The sequence below is a fragment of the Populus euphratica genome, unplaced genomic scaffold, assembly GCF_000495115.2.
Source record: "Populus euphratica unplaced genomic scaffold, PopEup_1.0 scaffold63.1, whole genome shotgun sequence".
Lineage (NCBI taxonomy): Eukaryota > Viridiplantae > Streptophyta > Magnoliopsida > Malpighiales > Salicaceae > Populus > Populus euphratica.
This window is the reverse complement of record NW_011499942.1, coordinates 4,498-24,303: the sequence shown is the minus strand read 5'-3', so window position 1 is coordinate 24,303 and position 19,806 is coordinate 4,498. Positions and strand designations below refer to the sequence as shown.

The following is a 19,806-nucleotide window of genomic DNA, read 5'->3' as shown; positions in this document are numbered from 1 at the left end:
AAAGGAATAACGCGAAATAAAAGATGTACTGACTGATAACGAGTTTTGACATGAAATTTCAGATTAAACACAACACGTCTTCCGAAAGTTCCCTGAGTCCGATAACTAGACATTAAAATTAAAATAAGAGCTCTTCATGAAACTAGAAACATCACCAACATCTAAATTTTGGAGAAGCCAGCACAAATGAAAGCAGAACCTGACTGCAGAAAGAACGTCAAGCCTTGAATCACGCCACCGCCGATCAAGAACCCAGTTCTGTGAACAGCCTTGTGATGATGGTGACCACATAAAACTAAAAGTCTCATGACACAAAGATGGACGTCCATGGGATAGACAACCAATAAAAAGCAAGACATTATTTTTAAAATAGCTTTCAATAGCATCAACCTGCTCGGTTCACTTGCCACCCTTCTTGGCAGCAGATTTGGTCACCTTGGCACCAGAGGGATCCTTCTTCTCCACGCTCTTGATCACACCCACAGCAACGGTCTGGCGCATGTCCCTCACAGCAAAACGACCAAGTGGAGGATACTCTGAGAAAGTCTCCACCACCATGGGCTTGGTGGGAATCATCTTAATCATACCAGCATCACCGTTCTTCAGGAACTTGGGCTCCTTCTCCAGTTCCTTACCAGACCGCCTGTCAATCTTGGTGAGGATCTCAGCAAACTTCACAGCAATGTGAGAGGTGTGGCAGTCAAGGACTGGAGCATAACCGTTTCCGATCTGTCCAGGATGGTTCATGATGATAACTTGGGAGGTGAAGTTGGCAGCTTCCCTGGCAGGATCGTCCTTGGAGTTTGAGGCAACAAAACCACGCTTCAGATCCTTAACAGCAACATTCTTAACATTGAACCCCACGTTGTCACCGGGAAGGGCCTCTTGCAGAGCCTCGTGGTGCATCTCAACAGACTTGACTTCAGTAGTCAGTCCAGTTGGACCGAATGTGACAACCATGCCGGGCTTGATGAAACCAGTTTCAACACGACCCACTGGGACAGTTCCGATACCACCGATCTTGTACACGTCCTGGAGTGGGAGACGGAGGGGCTTGTCTGAGGGCCTCTTTGGCTCCTGGATCTGGTCGAGGGCATCCAGGAGTGTTGGGCCCTTGTACCAGTCAAGGTTGGTGGACCTCTCAATCATGTTGTCACCCTCAAATCCAGAGATGGGGACAAAGGGAATCTTGTCGGGGTTGTAACCGACCTTCTTCAAGTAGGATGACACTTCCTTGACAATTTCATCATACCTTGCCTTGGAGTATTTTGGAGTGGTGGCATCCATCTTTTCCAAAAAGAACCAGCAAACATCAGTAGAAAGCAAAAAACAACTTACTACAAACATGCAACAGGAAAGAATTCAACGAAATATTAACCACACAGTTAACTTGAAGGAAGAAAAAATAAATATACCTTGTTGCAACAGCAGATCATTTGCTTCACACCCAGGGTAAAAGCAAGAAGAGCGTGCTCACGGGTCTGGCCATCCTTCGAGATACCAGCTTCGAAACCACCAGTGGTGGAATCAATGATAAGCACGGCACAGTCAGCCTGGGAAGTCCCGGTAATCATGTTCTTGATAAAGTCACGATGTCCAGGGGCATCAATGACAGTGCAGTAGTACTTGGTGGTCTCAAACTTCCACAAGGCAATATCAATGGTGATTCCACGCTCGCGCTCAGCCTTGAGCTTGTCCAGCACCCAGGCATACTTGAATGACCTCTTGTTCATCTCAGCAGCTTCCTTCTCGAACCTCTCGATGACACGCTTGTCAATACCTCCAAGCTTGTAGATCAAGTGACCAGTGGTGGTCGACTTTCCAGAGTCGACATGGCCGATGACCACGATGTTGATGTGCGACTTCTCTTTACCCATTATGAACTATTATACATAAAATAGAAACGTTAAACAAGAAGGCACCATAAAATCAACAACAAAATTAAATCAACAAGGCACTAAGAGCCCAAACCAATAATAAAATAAATATGGAAAAACATATACAGAGTTAGAACAAGAAGACCAGAAACCAGAATTTCACCAAATTAATGGATCTAAATAACAATCGAGGAAAACGAAATAAACCAAAATCAAGGGATATTTCTCTCACTAAAGATCATAATCACGGCGATTCATTTCTTAGATCTATATATCTATCAAACAAGAAAAAATCTCATGCAACAAGAATAGTTCAAATAAGGATTAAAAAGGGACTGTCCACGAAGTTTCAAACTTAGAACTCAACACTGAAACCGAGAAACACATAATAGGAAGACATAAATTAAGAAATCAACATAAATCTTAATAAAAAGACAGTAATCAACAAGTAATGATAATGCAATTCTTACGAAAACTATAATAGGAAACAGATAGGTGAAAGGGATCGAAGAATCCTACCTGGAGAGAGTTTTTGATTAAACCCTAGCCGCGGAAGAAGATATGATAGGCAAAAAGAACCAAAGGAAGGGGTGAGGGGAGCAGGGTAGGGTTTGTGGTATTTATATTACTAATGTTATAGTTTTAAATCCCAAAATGTCCTCGCTTTTCATTTGGAATCCCTAAAATATCCTCACGGTGCTTTTTCAACGAAGTCATATCCGAGACGCAGAAATGCACGTTTATATTTCGCAAGTTAATCATTGCCTCGGTTTTGTTTCACGCGCTATGGAAATGCGTGAGAGTGCTTGAGTCCACTTTCCAGTTTAAGGATTTGATAGGGTGTCGTGTCGTGTCGTGGTGAAAAATTAGAGAGAGACTTGCTGCCAAAGGCAGACAACAGGCCAGCTGTTCTGTTCCGGACTTGATGTGGGATTTTATTTTTTATGGGCTAGACTTACTTGCTAGGTTGAAAAATAACTTGGTCCATTGGGCCTTTTTGGGTCAGGAAAGCCTTTAAGCTTCATTCTCTTGTCTATCTTTCTTCAAATTTTCGAATCTTTCGTGGCTTCCAAGGTTGAGTTAAAAATATTTACAACCGTTAAATCCACGATAAATATGTAATTAACTGAATTAATCATATGATTTCGGGTTGAAAACTCTATACTAATTGCTATGTTGTCCAACCTCATGGGTTTGTAGTAAAATCCAAATTCCGTGCTTCATCACTGTAAATAAGATATTGTTTGGTAGACTAAACAAAATAATTTTGCTGTGAAGTTGTTTAGTGTATTTTTGGATAATATAAAAAATATTTTTTTTATAAATTGATCTAATAAAGAATTTTTGTCCAACTAAAAGAGATATAACCAATTTATCTAATCACCCGTGTAAAGATTAATTTAGTCGATCCCTATTAATCTAAGAATAAAAATAATTGTTGTTACAGTGTTAAATTTTAATTAGGGGCAAAACTATGATCACGATCCGGGTTAATCATTACTATAATTAATATAAAAATAAAAATAATTATCATTATAGTTTTAAAACTCAACTCAAAACCTGGTTTAGATCGCGGGTTGAGACTATTAACCGAGTTAATAAAATGATAGAATTAGTTATTATAGCTTTAAAAACAATTCAGGATTATAAGCTAGGTTAACCATTAAACCTGATCAATACAAGAATTAAAGTAGTTATTATTATAATTTTAAATTTGACTTGAGAGTCAATCTCGGGCTAGGTTTGGGTCACATATCAAGTTGACCATTAACGTAAGCTGGTGTAAAGATAAAAATAATTATTATCATAGTTTTTAAAAAATAATTTGGAGGTCTATCCGATGTCGGGCTTGAGTTACATGTTAGGTTAATCATTGGCCGAGGTTTGTGTAAGGATAAAAATAATTAATGTTATAGTTTTAAAACCTGACTCGAGAATCAATTTGAAATTAGATCACGGTAGATTATTGATTTGATCAACATAAGAATAAAAATAATAATTATTATAATTTTAAAACTCTTACTTGAAGGTCAACCTAAGATTAAACTCAAGTTATAAGCCAGGTTAACGATTGACCCAATCAATGTAATGATAAAAATCTTTATTGTCATAGTTCTAGAATTCAATTAAAAGATCAAATTAAGACAAGGCTCAAACCATGCACTGAGATAATCAACTTAGGCTAACTCAAAACAATGCAAAAATAAAAATAATTATTATTGTAATTTTAAGATCTAACTCAATAATCAACATGAGATAAAGCTCATGACACGATTTAAAAAGGTCAACTCAGGTTGATTTAAATTTAAAAAAAAATTAAAACAATCTTGTTTTGAAAAAAAATAGAAAAAGTTAATGAAAGATTCTTATTTTATTTTATAAAAATTAATGTTTTATTTTGTTTTATTTTAACTGTATCAAATCAGATTAATTATTCCTCTATTTATTTAGACTCTATTTTTTTTTAACTCATGATGATCTAGACCTTGAGTTGACTAAATCACTTCTAGTACCTGGCAAACAAAAATTAAAAAAAAAAGCAAATTAATTAATCTAATCCAAAATACACCAAAAACAAAACAAAACAATTATTTACCTAATCAATATTATCCAGCATTACAAGCACTACCTAAATGAGGTGATGGACAACAATCAATTTTACATGCTAAATGTTTTCATTCTGCCTATTCAAACTATTTAAAACCTCCATTTTTGACCCCTCAACTTGGATCGTTCTTGTTATCATACAGTGTCACAGCGGTGAAGCCCCGATCAAGAGAGCCATTGATTGCACCGACAATTCAAAGCATTATCAATTCGTCATATAGACACGTGTATCCATTGCCGGTCCATGTTGACTAGCAAATACAAAGATGTTTTACTTTGAGTCATAACCCTTTTTATCTCGTAAATCAATTACGTGGACGTCCCTCCACTACCCCGTAGCAATGAAGTCATGAACTTTCTGCTGGTGAAGACAACCCCAGTCAACATCTCCCCTTCAATTGCATGACTCAGTTCGTAGCAAGGCGAGGGGGGGAAAAAGGCTCTCAAACTCGGTGGATATAAATGTACTCCCATACGAAACATTAAGTTAAATTAATTGAAGAAAAGATAAACACATTTCCGCAACAAAACACAGTTCTTTTGAAGGGTGCAAGCAGCAGCTAAACAGCCGCCTCTACATCTTGAACCTTAAGCCATAATCTTGGCGGACCTCACGTAGAGGCTATCAACAACCTTGCCAACATTGGAAATGGTCTCCAACGTAGCTGGGTAGATCGCATCTGTTTTTGGATCATCAAAAATGACGAGGCATCCAGCACCTTGGTCTAACGTCCCAGCAAATTTTTTATCCAGAATCATCTGAGATAGTTTCTTTTCCACGTGATCTATGGGCAGTTCAATCAGATCTGCAATGTGAGCAATCTCAACCCTTGAGAATGGCTCGATCAACCTGCAAAGGTTCTGCTCTAGTAGAGTGTCATATAGGGATGAGAGATGCCGATGAACAATTGGGTCTTCCTCTAGTTGGGCTTTAAAATCCCGAAGTGCAGTCTCAAAGAGCTTTAAGGAGCGTTTCGAATGAGCATCAGCAACAGCTTTCATTGCATCCAGCTCAGGACCCACATACCGTAGCCCTGCTTTGGATGATATTATTCCTGCAACATCATCAGCTTGACTCCAACTTCATCGGCTTGGTTAACCATTATTTTGCACAACAGCATATACTTGAGGCTAAATACTGCTCGGGGATCTTCAAGAGCATTGAAAGCTTCAAATGCCTCGAAGAAGTAGCTGTAACCAGTTTTGTAATCCTTCTCTTCTGCATGAAGGATCCCGCTCTGCAAATCTATAGTACCCTGTTGAGCTGGAGGCACATAAATTGCATTGGCTGCTGTTCTTGCTGCTGTTAGTGCAGCCTTGGCTTTAGGGAGGTTTCTTAGAGAAAAGTGGAGCTTACTCTCCAGCAAGTCTATGTCCACAAGAAGAAGCTTGTCATCCAATCTTCTCACCTCCTTGATCAGGCCAGAAAGCAGGTTTAATGCTTCTGAATACTCTTTACTTTCCATCAAAAGGGCTGCCAGTCTTGCTTCAACTCGCTGCCGAAGAAAAGTTCGCTTCTCAGCACGGGTCCACTGCACCATCTCTTTGCACAGAGAAATCTGGAGATCAGAAGTGCCTGGTATTTTAGCTACTGCATCAATTATCCCACGAACAATTTTTGCAGTTTTTGCCTTGGGAATCAATGCAAAAAAGGGCCTCAACTGGGTCAGAAGGCTTCGAAGCTCCTCAGCCCGGTTCTCCTGTCTAAGAAGATCTGAGAGATTCGTGATGGACTGTTCCTTAATCCTGAGGGATTCAGGAGAAGATGATGGGCTCTCTAGTATGCGGTAAAAGATTGAGATGGATTCAGATGGATTTTTCGCCTCTAAAGCCTGAGCAATTGAATCCGTAGTTGCAGGGAGATGCGAGGTTGACATGGCTAATGTTTTGAAATATCAAAGTCCTGCAAAATGAAAATTCATTTGATATGTGCCCTTGTGTCGAGCAATGAAAAAATGATGGTAAAGAATAAAAGTGTGCATATGCCCCAAGAAGAACTGCTTGCAAGACATCCATCTAGAGTCTAGACAACAACACATAGTGAATACAAAGGAAAGATTCCTGGCAGTAGCTACCTATACCAACAACATAGTAGTGTAAAGACCTTTTGCTGCACCAGATTCTGATTATTGTCTCCATTACAACCAATAACATCAGAGCTCACAACACCATTTCATGCCACAAAAAAGAGAAAAAAACCAACAAAATCACGAAATCATTATTTTTAAAAACCACTGATCTTAAGCAGCCAATTTTTAACACTCAATGGGTATCAAAATTTATCAAATTAGTATCCTTAGTTTCTTTTATATGGAATCCTTAATTATTGTCTTACATTATCTTTGGCTTTTTTAGACAAAGTATTCATATAATTCTACACAAATTATACTAGGAGGTTTTCTCAATTAGGCTACCAAAAACAATATAGAGAAACAGATAGACTAACTAGCTTAGAAACTAGGATGGTTGGCAGTATTTCCAGGGAAATAAAAATTCATGTTCAATGAGGCTGTTTCTATTCCATACCTAGGGGCATATGAGGATAGCACAGCATTCCAAGAGATGAGTAGCAGATGATACTGTTGGAGTTAAAGTGCTTAAGATGATACACACATGGCTATCAAACTTGCAATTTAAAAGCAGTTTAAACAACTCAACGAAAAAAAATAGGACCCACATAAAACCATACAGCAATTATGCCCCAGCATGATGGGATGGTGGAAATCACTTTTTTATCATGTTTTCACTAATTCTAAATTTGCAGCTTCTCATTAAGGGAGACATGCAACAGTAGTTTCTCTCCTTATGTAGTGGCTAGGTTTTCCAGATGTGAGAATGTGTGGCAATGAATGTGCCATGTTACCTACTTTTAATAAAATCATAAAGCAAGCATTAAAGGGAAGCTCAATCACTTCCTGACATTTATTTTTTCTCCCTCCACTCTGTTTTCCATCAATCCTAAATGAAACCTCAAATTATGCACTACATGCCCCCCTACAGACGAATCTCACATACAGGCTTTAACCAACCGAACCCTAGTTCCCCCAACAGTTCGACAAATACCAACTTAATTAATCAACCAACTTAAAATTCCAGTCTGTAATAATCAACGCACTCAACCCCCTAACAGGTCATGACTAAAGCCCTACATTCAAATCGTACTCAGCAGAGATGCCAAAGGAGCAAAAAACACCGCATATGTCTAGCAGACTGGTTAGGTTGAGCCAAGTACTACCACTGGCAGCGTTAAGCTAACTAGAGGCACACTTAAACTGTCAGTGTCTAATCAACACAAAACTGTCATCAATTAATACTGAAACCAAGCCCCTGTTCCGAAAAAACAAAAATATTAACAGTTTTGATGCAGATCCAAAAACACAGATAGCCAATGAAAATACGAAACTACTCTGAAAAAAAAGTTTAATCTTCATCCGGGCCACATTTAGAAGGTAACCTAATTCGTGCAAAAAATCAGAGATACAGCAAGAAAAAGTTCATAGATTGAAATGATTGATGCAAAGAGAGAACCCACGTGGATTGTAAGAAGTGGAACGTACCTGTGAACAGAAGAGACCGAGCTTGCTGCTGGAGTAGATCGCGTCCGTCTGCTTTTCCTGCCTGTGTTGAAGAGGTGGGAAGGGGGTGAAGCAAAGTGAAGTCTCCGATGTTTTATTGTGTGCCCCTTTATTTGGGATGACTTGTTGCGTGGGCAAACTCTTCAGCTGTACTTGGACCTGAAGCCCAAGAATTTTTAAGGCCCGTTGTAAATAAGAGGTTCCGATTCGTTTTCAACACGAGCAAATTGCAATAATTTGAGAATATATAAAAACCGGGTGTACAAGCTCAAGTGTCCCTCTATTTACTTAATTTATTTAATGTGGTCCTCCATCAATTTTTTTTTTATGAGGCCCTTCTATTTGTGCATAGTTACTCAAGGCACTAACAACAAACTACTTCACACTTAAAATCAGCATTAAAACCATTCAAGGCACTAACAACAACTTCACACTTAAAATCAGCATTAAAACCGAAACGCATATAACAAATCTTCGGTTAATAAGTAAAAAAAATAACAAAATTTTAATCAGACAACGGTAATTAACAAAATAAATATTATATTTATACTTTTAGGTTCTCCCTCTCTTTTTTGTTATTACTAGCACGACGCCCATGTTGCGTATGCAAATTTTATCTTTTCTATTTTTCTTAACAGCTGCACTGATTAACCGAGAAAACCTCCAGGGCACTCCCCCATCCCGGTCAAATTCAGTCGCATGGACAAATTACTGCTGTTCGGAAAACCAGACACTGCAGAGAGAAAAATAAGCTTCGAAATCGTATCGGCAGCTACAAAGATTGTTCTGCAGCACATAGGCATGCCATCGCAACAATCAAACACAGACCGAACATCCCGAAAAATAACACAAACCAACCTAGATGGTCATCTAAAGCTGGTGGCTCCGAGAAGATGCTCTACAATTTTATCTTGCCCAAAATTCAGCTATTTAAGAGAAGGTTAGAAGAACACTCCAGCTATACATGTCATTGGTCAGCCTATAGCATTTCATAATATCCATCTGCGCCGATGTTCATTTCACACGCATCGTCATGTGATGAAGAAAATAGCTGAATCATGGACGTTGCATAATTCACCACCTTGAATCTACCAATATAAATATGTGTGTGTGTGTGTGTTTCTTTTTGCACGGCAAAGGCTGGTATTAAACCCCTTTTGCCATCTCTCCGTGCTCAACCTCAAAACTACCAGAGAAATAACATCTGAATGCCCGACTTGTCTGTATTTTTTATCAAACAAACGATTTAAATTTGATGATCTGATAAATATCCATGACAGCAAAATTCACTAATCAAAGCAGCCCCGAGGTAAGATGTTAGAACAAAACTCCCACAAATCTTATTAAGGGCCACTGGCTTCCTCCGGCCAAATCCCATACAAGCCTACAACTGACTTCTCACCCAAAAAAAAAGAAAAAACACGTGTTAGCCATGCAATGAACCGGCCTCTTCAATGCAGTCTGCTTGCTTACTGCTGGGTTCGGTGATAACCTAGAATCATATTGCATGCCTTCCAGATGAATTTAACCAATTTAACCAGTATTACAACGTCGCAGTTCCCAAATATGGCAATCTGCCCCACTTTCTGCTGGTTATTCATCTCCTTCCACATTCATCTGGAGATCAATATAAGTTTTTTGCAGCACAACTTCTATCCCATTTTTTCACCCTATCAACATGGTACAGCAATAAATGTTTTCCCCTCATCACTCATCATCCTGTCTTATCCCATGGCTTCACTGGTAGCCACAAACAGAGAATATAAGCAAATTTCTCCAGCTTTCTGTAACTCCCTGAAAGAGAGCAGATTTATTGTTTTACTTTTTCTGTCAAAGAAGGCTGCCAATAATGTCTAAGATTAACAAACACCGAAAGACAAGCAATTTTCATTCCCGTTTTCAGACTGATAATAGCAGTTAAAGAACTCACAAAGACAAGATAGTGTCTGACCTGACAAATCTTCGGTGCCACGATTTGATAATGGATCAAAATAGGGTACCTAAAAGCAGAGAGAGAAGGGGGGCAGGGGATGGATAGCATTAGATGCTCTGTATAAACTTCTTTTTTTTACAAGTCTATCAAAGACAGTAGGCACATTAATAAGCATCCAAACTATTCTGTTAGCACTAGCAACAGATTCAATCCCATCATATAAAGGTTTCTTATTCAATACAATTTCACAACTATTGCTGGTTGTCAGATGCGTAACTATGCCGTGCCTCGAGCTTCAATCATTTTATCAAAATGTCAATATTCTATTCATCTTTAGACAAGGTTATCATCAAAGGACTGCAGCTGAAAGATAACATGGAAAGCCAGAAATTCTAGTAAAAGAACAATAAATAAATGGAAGCACACTCCATTTCAAAATTCTCATAATCAATTTTTCTTTGGCTATATTAGCCATTCTATTGTAAAATCTTTTACCTAGCATTACAGATATTTTATTTTAGTATCTATGAAGTATAATACTTTGACCCAATATTAAGCTTACAACACCTACACATCACACGAGTTCGCATATTAACATACACAGAGGCACGTGCGTATAAAATATAGAAGCCAAAAGTCATGATGCATCAGTCAACATCGATATTTAAAATGGTAAATATATGATTAACACTCACCATTAAATAAAGCAGATCCGTTACTGCTGTAAAATCACGTGGCACGTCAGTGTCAATCCAATAGGCTTCACATGCACATGCTAGAAAAAAATTACTTGCTTCCTTCTCTAGAAAAAAGACTAAATGACACAAATAAGGAGAATCGTGTTGGCAGCTATTAGCCTTCCAGATGAATCAAACAAAGTCCAAGCCTTCTTGTTGGTCAACATCTATTGAGAATAAACACGTCTCACCGACCGTGGCTGGCGAGGAAATGAGAAAGGGCCATCTGAAATTTTCTTGTTATATTTCCCATTAGACCTAGCTTCATCATTTAGAGCTGCAACTGAAGTAGCTGCAAAGGCCCCAAAGTCAACACCTTACCATAAACCAGAAATGATTAATGATCTAACATACATGTGCGTGTGACCGTGCACACAACCACAAAACAAAAGCATCTACATTATAGCTCACAAAATTATATAGCATGCACGAAGTTGACATAACTGTTGCCATAATCCTGATTTAGACCAAAATGCATCTACAAGAGGAGAAAGTGATCAAGTTCATATATTAGTAACTGGTTTTAAAAGTCTAGTTAATGATCACTCATGAAACTTCAAGAAAAAGCTTGATAGCAGATATGGCACCACATGAGATCCCATGACCTGATCTTACTTAAAATATGTTAACAATATCATTGCCAAAAAAGAAAAAAAAACAAGGGCGATGAGAATCCCCATGTGAGCACTTTTGAATTGTCCCATTCAATTATGATTTAACAAATTGGCATAGATACCAATTCAGGACCCTAAAGAAATCAAAGATAAGTTTTTCTTGATCCCATAATCATCTAGCCCTCTAAGATACATCTTTGAAACAAACTTGTAAAAGAGAAAATTATAGAAATTCTGAAATGTCGGAAATTTAACAGGGATTTTAATCAGTTGGAATATAAAGCAATGGCATTACCATCTAGTCTAAATTATTGCTTAAAACAAAGTAAGAATATCAATCAAGCACCTTGATTTAATCCTAACTGGTTCCTCAAATCTACCCCATCTCTGGCAGCACGGTGCGGTCGATCCATGGTGTGACCGCCAAAACTCTTATTGGTGCTGCCAAGCCTAAGGGAAATCCAATCCTCAGTAGGGACAGGAGTAGATACAGGAGGCTGGCGTACCAAGTCAGGCTGCACATGTTGAGTTGGGAGAAATGTTTGTAATGAGGGGTCCTCACTAACAAATCTCATTGGATTATCAACCAAGCCAACATCCATATCAACATTGGAATCACAGGCCAAAGAATCTGGGAATTCACCACCAGAAGTTATAGTTGGTGTTGATGCCAATATGCTACCATTCATTGGAGCAGCACAACTAATGGAAGAATGCTCCAGATCAATAAAAGCATCTGATACATCTGAGTCTGTATTAAACAGTTGGAAATGGGCACCAGCTTGAGTACCAGAAGAATAGGACCAGCTGGACATCCCAACATCATTCACACCTGTATCAAAGAGATCAAAACAAGAATCAGCACCTACATCAAGTGCTATATCTTCCAAGTATGAGTCTGCTATTCCAGGATTGGCAACCAATGAAGAACAACTCCCATCTACTGGGCAAGTATCATAGACGGTTTCAGGAGGAACTAAATTGACAATCTCTTCATCAGAATCGCTAAGAACAATGATGTCAACATTCCCTGATGGCACAAAACTACCATTGTTTATTGCAAGTGTTGGGTCAAAATAATGACAAATAGAGTTGATATCATTGACATTACTGGGAGATATTTCAACATGCCCACTGTAATCCTGGTTTATACTTGGGTCCTCTTCGTATTTGCTACTTCCAGTGGTGCTACTGCTCATTGTTTTTGTCCTTTGCTCCTGATTCACAAAGTTTCCCTCGATTTGATTCTTCGAGGAACAAGAGGCAAGCTGATGTTTTCTTCCTTGCATCATTCCACCGAGATTACTCTTAATTACGATTTCAGGACTACCATGTGCTTTCAAGCCATCTACCTTCTCAATCTGCCTTGAAATTTCATAACAGGAAGTAACTTCATCCATAAAAGCACAAAGAGAACCATCAGGAAAATGCCATTGCCCAAGATCACCAATCTCAACTTTGGTCTTCACAGTCCAGGAACCATCAGGCTTCACCTCAATCTTGCAGTCCAGGAACCATCAGGTTTCACCTCAATCTCAGTTATGTCTTCTTCACAATGACCCATCTATACCAATAAGCATACATACATTTGCTCTTGTTAATCTTTTGATGGCGATTTAACTAGTACAAAAAAATTTAAGATATTAAGTGTAGGAACTACCATTGTCGTAATGCGGTTGAAGTAAGGATCAATGACAATATCCTCCAAGGAGTAGTTTTTAAGACAAATGGGACACTGCCACTGCAATTGCAGAACACTTCTTACTTAGATGTATAACCTTGTGAATTAAATACAAAGCACCAATCATTATGATAGATAACTTGCCTTGCGCGAGCGTTGATTTAGTTTCACAAAAGTTTCAAGATCAAAACAGCCCATGTGAGCACAAGGTTTAAATCTGCCAGCAATCTTCATTCTAGAGCCACTCATCTACCATATAGACAAGTTCAGTAAAAAAAAATACTGATGAACCCCAAACCGCAAGAAAAAAAAGTACAATGAAATGTATGTTATTCTCAATCACCAATTTTAATAGAAATGGTCTTCCCATTGAACCAATTGTGTGTGCCATATTTACAAACTATAACGACATGTTAAGAATGGATAAGGCAGAAAAAGATATTAGGACTTTTTATAAACAATTGTTATCCTACCAAAACACAAACATCATGATGCACAAAGAATGCACCAGATACCCACCCTTGGAATTATGCTAGATCAAAAGACAAATGAATCTTCTGCAAATAATCACAAAAAGTATCCACATCATGGCCAAATGAAACTTCATGGCATGTGCTAAATACATTGAGGAACAGAAATACAGAAAAGACAAGTCTTTACTCACAGGACAGCGGAGATTAACGGTAATTGCTTCTGCAATCACCTCCAGATCACTATCACTATCTTCGTTTGAGGGACCCATCCCACCACCAATGCAACGACAAACACGAGCAAGTGCATCTTCAAAAGGCTCACCATCTTTAGGAATCAGGTTGAGAACCTTTGGTAGTAAATTGGCCAGTAGAGGAAAATCATTTAGTGACATATAACTCAGAACACAGTGTTTCAATGGATCTAAGAGTGAGAGGAAGAGCAGATGAGTGCAAACAAATATATCCAACACAAAATTAAGAAGCTTAAGGAAGACATTTTTATTAAGCCACCGGTTTGCTATAATTTGTTTGCAGGCAAACAAAGCTGGCAGTAATATAATGTTCCAACAAAATTGATTCTAATGGCGATCAAAGAGATGAGAAATTCATTTGCCCCAACAAGAAAATCATATGAAAGAAAGGGACATAGCGATCAAAGAGATGAGAAATTCATTTGTCCCAACAAGAAAATCATATGAAAGAAAGGTGGGAATACCTGTTCAACTGTTTGTCGCTTTACGAGTCTAATGCCGAAGCAGAAAGCACGAGAATCACATCCAGATAAAGAAACTCTATTGATTCCCTCTCCAATGCATGATTTGATCTGATATCAGGAGCAACAATGTTAAGTTCCATTATGCATGTAATGAATGAACGCAAGAATTTAACTCTAGCACTGTATCTAATCAAATACAAAGATACATAAGAAAAAGGACACAAATAATGATGTGTAGGATATTAACACTTAAAATCATCTTATGAAAAGAGAAGAGGGAACAGACTCACTAGGGCACCATCATCACGGCCACTAGCACCCAGAGATTGTGATCCCGGTCTATTAAGCGTTCTCACAGGCATACCTGCATGTAAAGAATGTAGAATTGTCAACTGGGATTTTGCATGCTGTTTGAAAGACGGGCAAAAACAAAATCCTAGATATAAGACTTCTGGATATCAACTCTATAGGCTTGTCAGCCAGCACATTAATACAAAATAAACCCACTCGCTTGAGTCCGAGCAATGGGCATACTCAGCAAACAATCCCAGAACACCTATTTGGCCTCTTTTGCATAGTGAATATCAGACCCTTTGAAGGGTTCCTTAGGCAACAAGCTTAGCAGACCAAGTTATAGTGAAAGGTACTAAATCTTCTCTGTTAAATAAATACATAATCATTCACTAGCCACCTTATGACCTTAACCTAACCAAAATTAATTGTTTGAGCCAAGGTGCTGTGCCTGATAAACCCTATCACGATAATAAGTTCCTCATGTAATGCATCCACATTTATCAGTTATTGTTTATGATAAAACACTAGTTAGTCTAAGGATTCTATCCAAGAGAGAACCCTCATGGGTAGCAACAGCACCATGCAATTCGTCCACTTCATGGCCAAGGAAAGCCTAGCCATTATTCAGTTATTAAACATTATAAGCCTGCCTTGAGGACAGCCCTGATGCTTAACCAAAGTTTCGCCAGCATAAATTAGTGTAACAAAAGAAACTGTTCAGCTCATACAGATGATTCTATAACACCTGAGAAAGGTCATGAAGCTGCTAGTGTGCCAATTAATGCATAATGGAAAAAGATCAAGTTTGCATACCATTAACCTGTAAATCTGCATGCAGAGGCCACTGCATCCTAAACAAAACTTTATCGTTGAGAAGCATGCACCAAGCCTACATGAAAATAGCTTCAGAGTGTAAATTTATCTGTATGCAAAGAACTCTGGATGCACGACCCTGTTTTTTTCAATAGTGAACATTCTGAAATCAATGCACCATTCAAAAATAAAAACAACCTGAGCGTCATATTCACAATTCTTTAGTAGGTGTTGATCTGATCTTGTCAACTGAAATGTTGTTTCCACATTCTGCAATGTGTTATTACTGAAGAACATTGAAAAAGATCAGAATATAATAGATTGCAAAAACACATGAACGAATAAACTAAGAAAACAAGGGAGGTAAAATTGGCATGTGAAAAGAAAGGAGCCACAACAAAAAAAACAGCATTGCAAAATTATGGTGATAGTGCTAATAAAATCAATTCCATGGCTCATTACTTTTTGTAAAGTGCTAGGCTTAAGTGAACTTCCTATTATTTTCCCACTAATGTTTCTTTGATTAATGATTAGATAACATAAATTCCCCCCATTACCAATCCCTCTACATGGATGCAGCACTTTATTCTAAACTTGTTGGGGGAGAGGGAAGGAGGGAGGGAACTCACCCATCCATTGAAATATTTGAACTCGGTAACTTCACAGGAAATAATAAATGTGCCACAGTAACCCAGAACCTGTCCACAGGAAAATGTTAAATAGCAGTACCCTTTGTTTGTAAATCATATATAAAGAAAACGAAAGTAAAAGGTTGGAAACAACCATGAATCATCAACATTAATCCATAGCACCTATGGATAATGGTCATGCATCAATTCTTACAAAGGAATCAGTATGGTCAAACAAAAAATAAAATGAGGATCAACTTCATCAATTGCTGGAAAGAGGTAACATGACGAGTGAACTTCAGTCAATACTGACTCAATAAGCATATAAACTAGCTGCATTCTAATTTTCTCAACTGAGCAAACTCAATTCTACAACCAAAAACTAATATAAAGTAACAAGGTCCATTGGCATATCCAATACAATCATTCACACTAAATCTGAAATGCACAATATTAAAATCATGTTTGATGGGCATTCTGACCAACTCAAAGTATGTTCTTTCTTTATAGTCACCACTGCTAAATATTTGTATCAGATGTTTAGACTCACTTCTAAAGTTGAAGTTCTTTAAAATCCTCAAATAAAAAACAGCCATAAAACACACAAATCAATACTCATTTTTGGTTATATCACTTAGATTCATACATGCATGTGAATGTGCCTCTGTAGATATACATTTATATGAAACTAACATGCATGTGGAACATGCAAAGACCCGCAAAAAGAAGATCAGTGGTCCACGAGGAATTTCTCATGGTGAATTATCATGTCACAAGTGAAAACAGCTCCTGAACAAATCTCGGTCCTGTGACATCCAAACACTTGGCTTAAAGCTGATAATATATGCAAAGGCACACATGTTTGAAATAATAGTTTGCATACCTTTTTGGTTTTATTATACCATTTTGTTCTGTGAAAATGGACACACTTTTTGCTAGGTGAAAATAAAGAGTATATTCACTTCACCTTCTATCTCAGAACTACTATTTAGTTTAGAAACGTTGAAAGCAATAATTAAATATAACGAGTTCAAAGTCACATCAATATACAGAACAATCATGATCTTATGAAAAACAAATATAGGGAAGAACAACCACTGTGGACCCAAAGTCATTTACATGTACATACATATTTGAAGACACTAAGCATGCATAAGAGGAAAAAATGATGAAGCCCGTAATTAACAGACTAATTAGACATGATTCCTTGGGAATATACATATATGACTACAAAATAATGACTATAAAATACATACGGATCTGCTCGTTCAATTCGACATGTTTCACAGTAAAATACAGGTGGATGTTCACTCTCCATAGGGATCTCTGTAAAAATGACACAACTAATATGTTGCTGTACTTGACATTTTGAATCTATACACTGCAAATAGAAAAGGCCTCGGTGAGAATTCGAAACAAGACTCCACACTTTTACAAGGGAAGCAGTAATAAAATAATCAGGGCATTGCAAATGCTCCAATCCTAAGGTTAAGCGTAAGACATTCAACTTCAGAGTTACTTTCTCTTCCTGCTAAAGCTCAAAGATAATAACAAAGAACTAAATCTAAAATGAAGTATGACTACAGAGTTCTTCCACAATTCATCCAACCAAGAATAGGATATGACCACTATGTTTGACCTGACCTGTATCATGAACTCGGTAGGCAGCGAACTTCCACAAGGACAACGAATCATCTTCCCTGGTGTATTGAAATCTTCAACTTCTTCTGTGACACTCATAATATCTAAGCCATTTGAAGCCCTGGCTGCTAAATCTGATGCATCCATTAACTGCATTTTTCTGGGTAAAACAATTGGTTTAACACACAACATGTGAACAAAAAATAAGGGGAAACAGCACTATTTTCCAGTAAGTAGACGGGTAAAATATAGTTTTAGAAGACACGCTACAGAACAACTGTCAGGATTTCATGAACATAACATGAAAATAGAAAAAAGCACCTGTAAGCATCATCAATTATTTTCACTACAGCTTCCTTTCCAATCTGTTTTTTCCTTGCTAAGCGGCGAGCAGAGCAAACTGCACAAAGTTTTCACCCATGTATAGCAACATTTATCAAGTTGAGTTAAACTCTGTCAAGGCATGTAAACAAAGAGTTATGACTTTGATTCTAAACAAGAGAGAACCAATTCTTGACAGTAGAAGGGAATATTCAATTTCCTACAAAGGCACAAAAAACACATCTGGAGAAAAAAAAGACAAAACCCACAGGCTGATTCCCCTGTTGATGGACACCGGTCTTGACTATCAGTACCAAAGGTGAACAATAACATTCTATTGAAGACAACAAAATTCTATGGTAACTCACTTTCATCGTCCGAAAGCAAACCTATAACTCTGTCCATTAGATCCTGCACAGAAAGAAAAATAAATACCAGAGAAAACAATCGTGATTAAAAATGCAGGGAAAAAGAAAGAGAGAGACCATGCATAATTATTGAGCCAACAAGTTAGAGATAAAATAAAATTTTCATAGAATAAAAAGCCTGCAAATCTTTGCACAAACAGTTACAGAATAAAGGCAAAAAAAAAATTGACAAGAGAAAAGCAGAATACCTGCTTCTTCCCTTGCTTTGAAAGACCCAACAGGGATAAAATCTCCTTAAGCTCTTTAATTCTAAAATATGCCAACTTTTCCTACAAGTTAAGCATATAAACATCATGAGCACACTTACATACATGCATGCATGCATTCACACATACACATACACGCCGCATGTATAAAATAGCAAAATAAAATTCATTTCGATCAAAAATATTTGTCAGCTCGAAATTAACATTCGAACAAACCACACTTAATCCAAGCTAAAAATTAGCACACTTACATACATGCATGCATACATCCACACATACACATACACGCACGCATGTATAAAATAACAAAATAAAATTCATTTCGATCACAAATATTTGTCAGCTCGAAATTAACATTCAAACAAACCACACTTAATCCAAGCTAAAAAGCAAACACAGTGATTATCATACTAAACTAGTAAATTACTAATTACCTTGCAGCTAGCCATCGAATCCATCTCCATTGGCACAAAAAACTCTTAAAAACAACAACAAAACCTCACAATTCAGCCCCCAAACCATGAAATCATTAAAAAAAAAGGGATAGTTAAAACAAATTGACTTACCTTGACTAGAAATTGAAAGGAACAGGAAACTTGGCACTGATTATACTAAGCTAGGGTCTCTAGTCTAGTGATCGGTAAAGGGTGATGACTTTAAAATGTTTAGAGTTAGGGAGAGGAAGGAGATTGGTCTTCAATTTGCAGTGACAAATGGTTCAGGTGGTGGCCGGATACAAGAAGAGCGGATTTGAAACGCTTATAAATATCATGTTTTGGAGTTGGGGTATAAGTCCGGGATGGGATTTGCTGCATGCAGGAGTAGCGACTGAGGGTGGCGTGGAGGTATGTGATTTGTGCATAATTTGTTCGCAAATGACTGCGCGACAGCTCGCCGGGATTTGTGAGTTTGTGAGTACGAGAAAAATTAAAAAAACATTTTCGTGGATTCTGCTGACGTTGGCAGTGTCTTTTCGGCGTGGCAGCCAAATATTGTACTATCGGTTTGCATTGACTCGTGGCTCAACTGCCGATGTAAATTTAGTATTAGGTGAGATACCTTTTTCATTTGCCCTCTCGCGACTCTCCAGTCTTCGGTTGTAAATTTAATTTCCAGCGTTTTCATTTTATATCTTATAATAATTAACAGTGGCATTAAAACAAGGATTAACATCTCAATGCGCCGCACCTTTATATCGGCTTGTTATACACCGTTTATAGCGTTGTTCATGTGGTGGATTTTCCTTCTAGATCCCTTTAATT

General features: G+C 37.8%; 2 protein-coding genes and 1 pseudogene across 9 annotated transcripts in view; all 3 read right to left on the bottom strand.

Moving 5' to 3' along the window:
• The window catches only part of LOC105137066 (elongation factor 1-alpha-like), a 12,624-nt gene extending 10,119 nt beyond the window's left edge, over positions 1-2,505 (bottom strand). Inside the window, exons 1-3 of one of the 3 annotated variants that reach the window (XM_011042643.1) lie at positions 2,397-2,504; positions 1,416-1,883; positions 370-1,287 (exon numbers count right to left, since the gene is read on the bottom strand). In XM_011042643.1, the coding sequence (XP_011040945.1) occupies positions 400-1,287; positions 1,416-1,877 (1,350 nt within the window). In that variant the 5' untranslated portion in view covers positions 1,878-1,883; positions 2,397-2,504 and the 3' untranslated portion in view covers positions 370-399. Of the gene's footprint in view, positions 1-7; positions 1,288-1,415; positions 1,884-2,396 lie in introns of those variants that run through there. The other 2 variants (XM_011042642.1, XM_011042644.1) reach the window with 2 other exon arrangements.
• A 2,420-nt stretch (positions 2,506-4,925) lies between these two features.
• On the bottom strand, positions 4,926-8,153 carry LOC105137065 (26S proteasome non-ATPase regulatory subunit 11 homolog; annotated as a pseudogene).
• Positions 8,154-9,376: 1,223 nt separating this feature from the next.
• Positions 9,377-19,285, bottom strand: LOC105137064 (E3 SUMO-protein ligase SIZ1-like). 6 transcript variants are annotated; one of them, XM_011042637.1, is made up of 20 exons: positions 19,111-19,285; positions 18,979-19,020; positions 18,527-18,607; positions 18,279-18,321; positions 17,911-17,989; positions 17,593-17,749; positions 17,205-17,329; positions 15,949-16,017; positions 15,518-15,605; positions 15,320-15,395; positions 14,503-14,576; positions 14,213-14,320; positions 13,689-13,844; positions 13,169-13,273; positions 13,004-13,084; positions 12,872-12,907; positions 11,690-12,836; positions 10,688-11,045; positions 9,990-10,059; positions 9,377-9,853 (listed from the first exon to the last, which is right to left on the bottom strand). In XM_011042637.1, exons 2-18 carry the CDS (start codon positions 19,006-19,008, stop codon positions 10,897-10,899), a joined length of 2,604 nt encoding a protein of 867 aa, XP_011040939.1. In that variant the 5' UTR covers positions 19,009-19,020; positions 19,111-19,285; the 3' UTR covers positions 9,377-9,853; positions 9,990-10,059; positions 10,688-10,896. The 6 variants fall into 6 exon arrangements, with proteins under 6 accessions (XP_011040939.1, XP_011040938.1, XP_011040941.1 ...); XM_011042636.1 differs by having other exon boundaries at positions 10,011-10,059; XM_011042639.1 differs by having other exon boundaries at positions 10,011-10,059; positions 10,688-11,021.
• Positions 19,286-19,806: the final 521 nt, after the last annotated feature.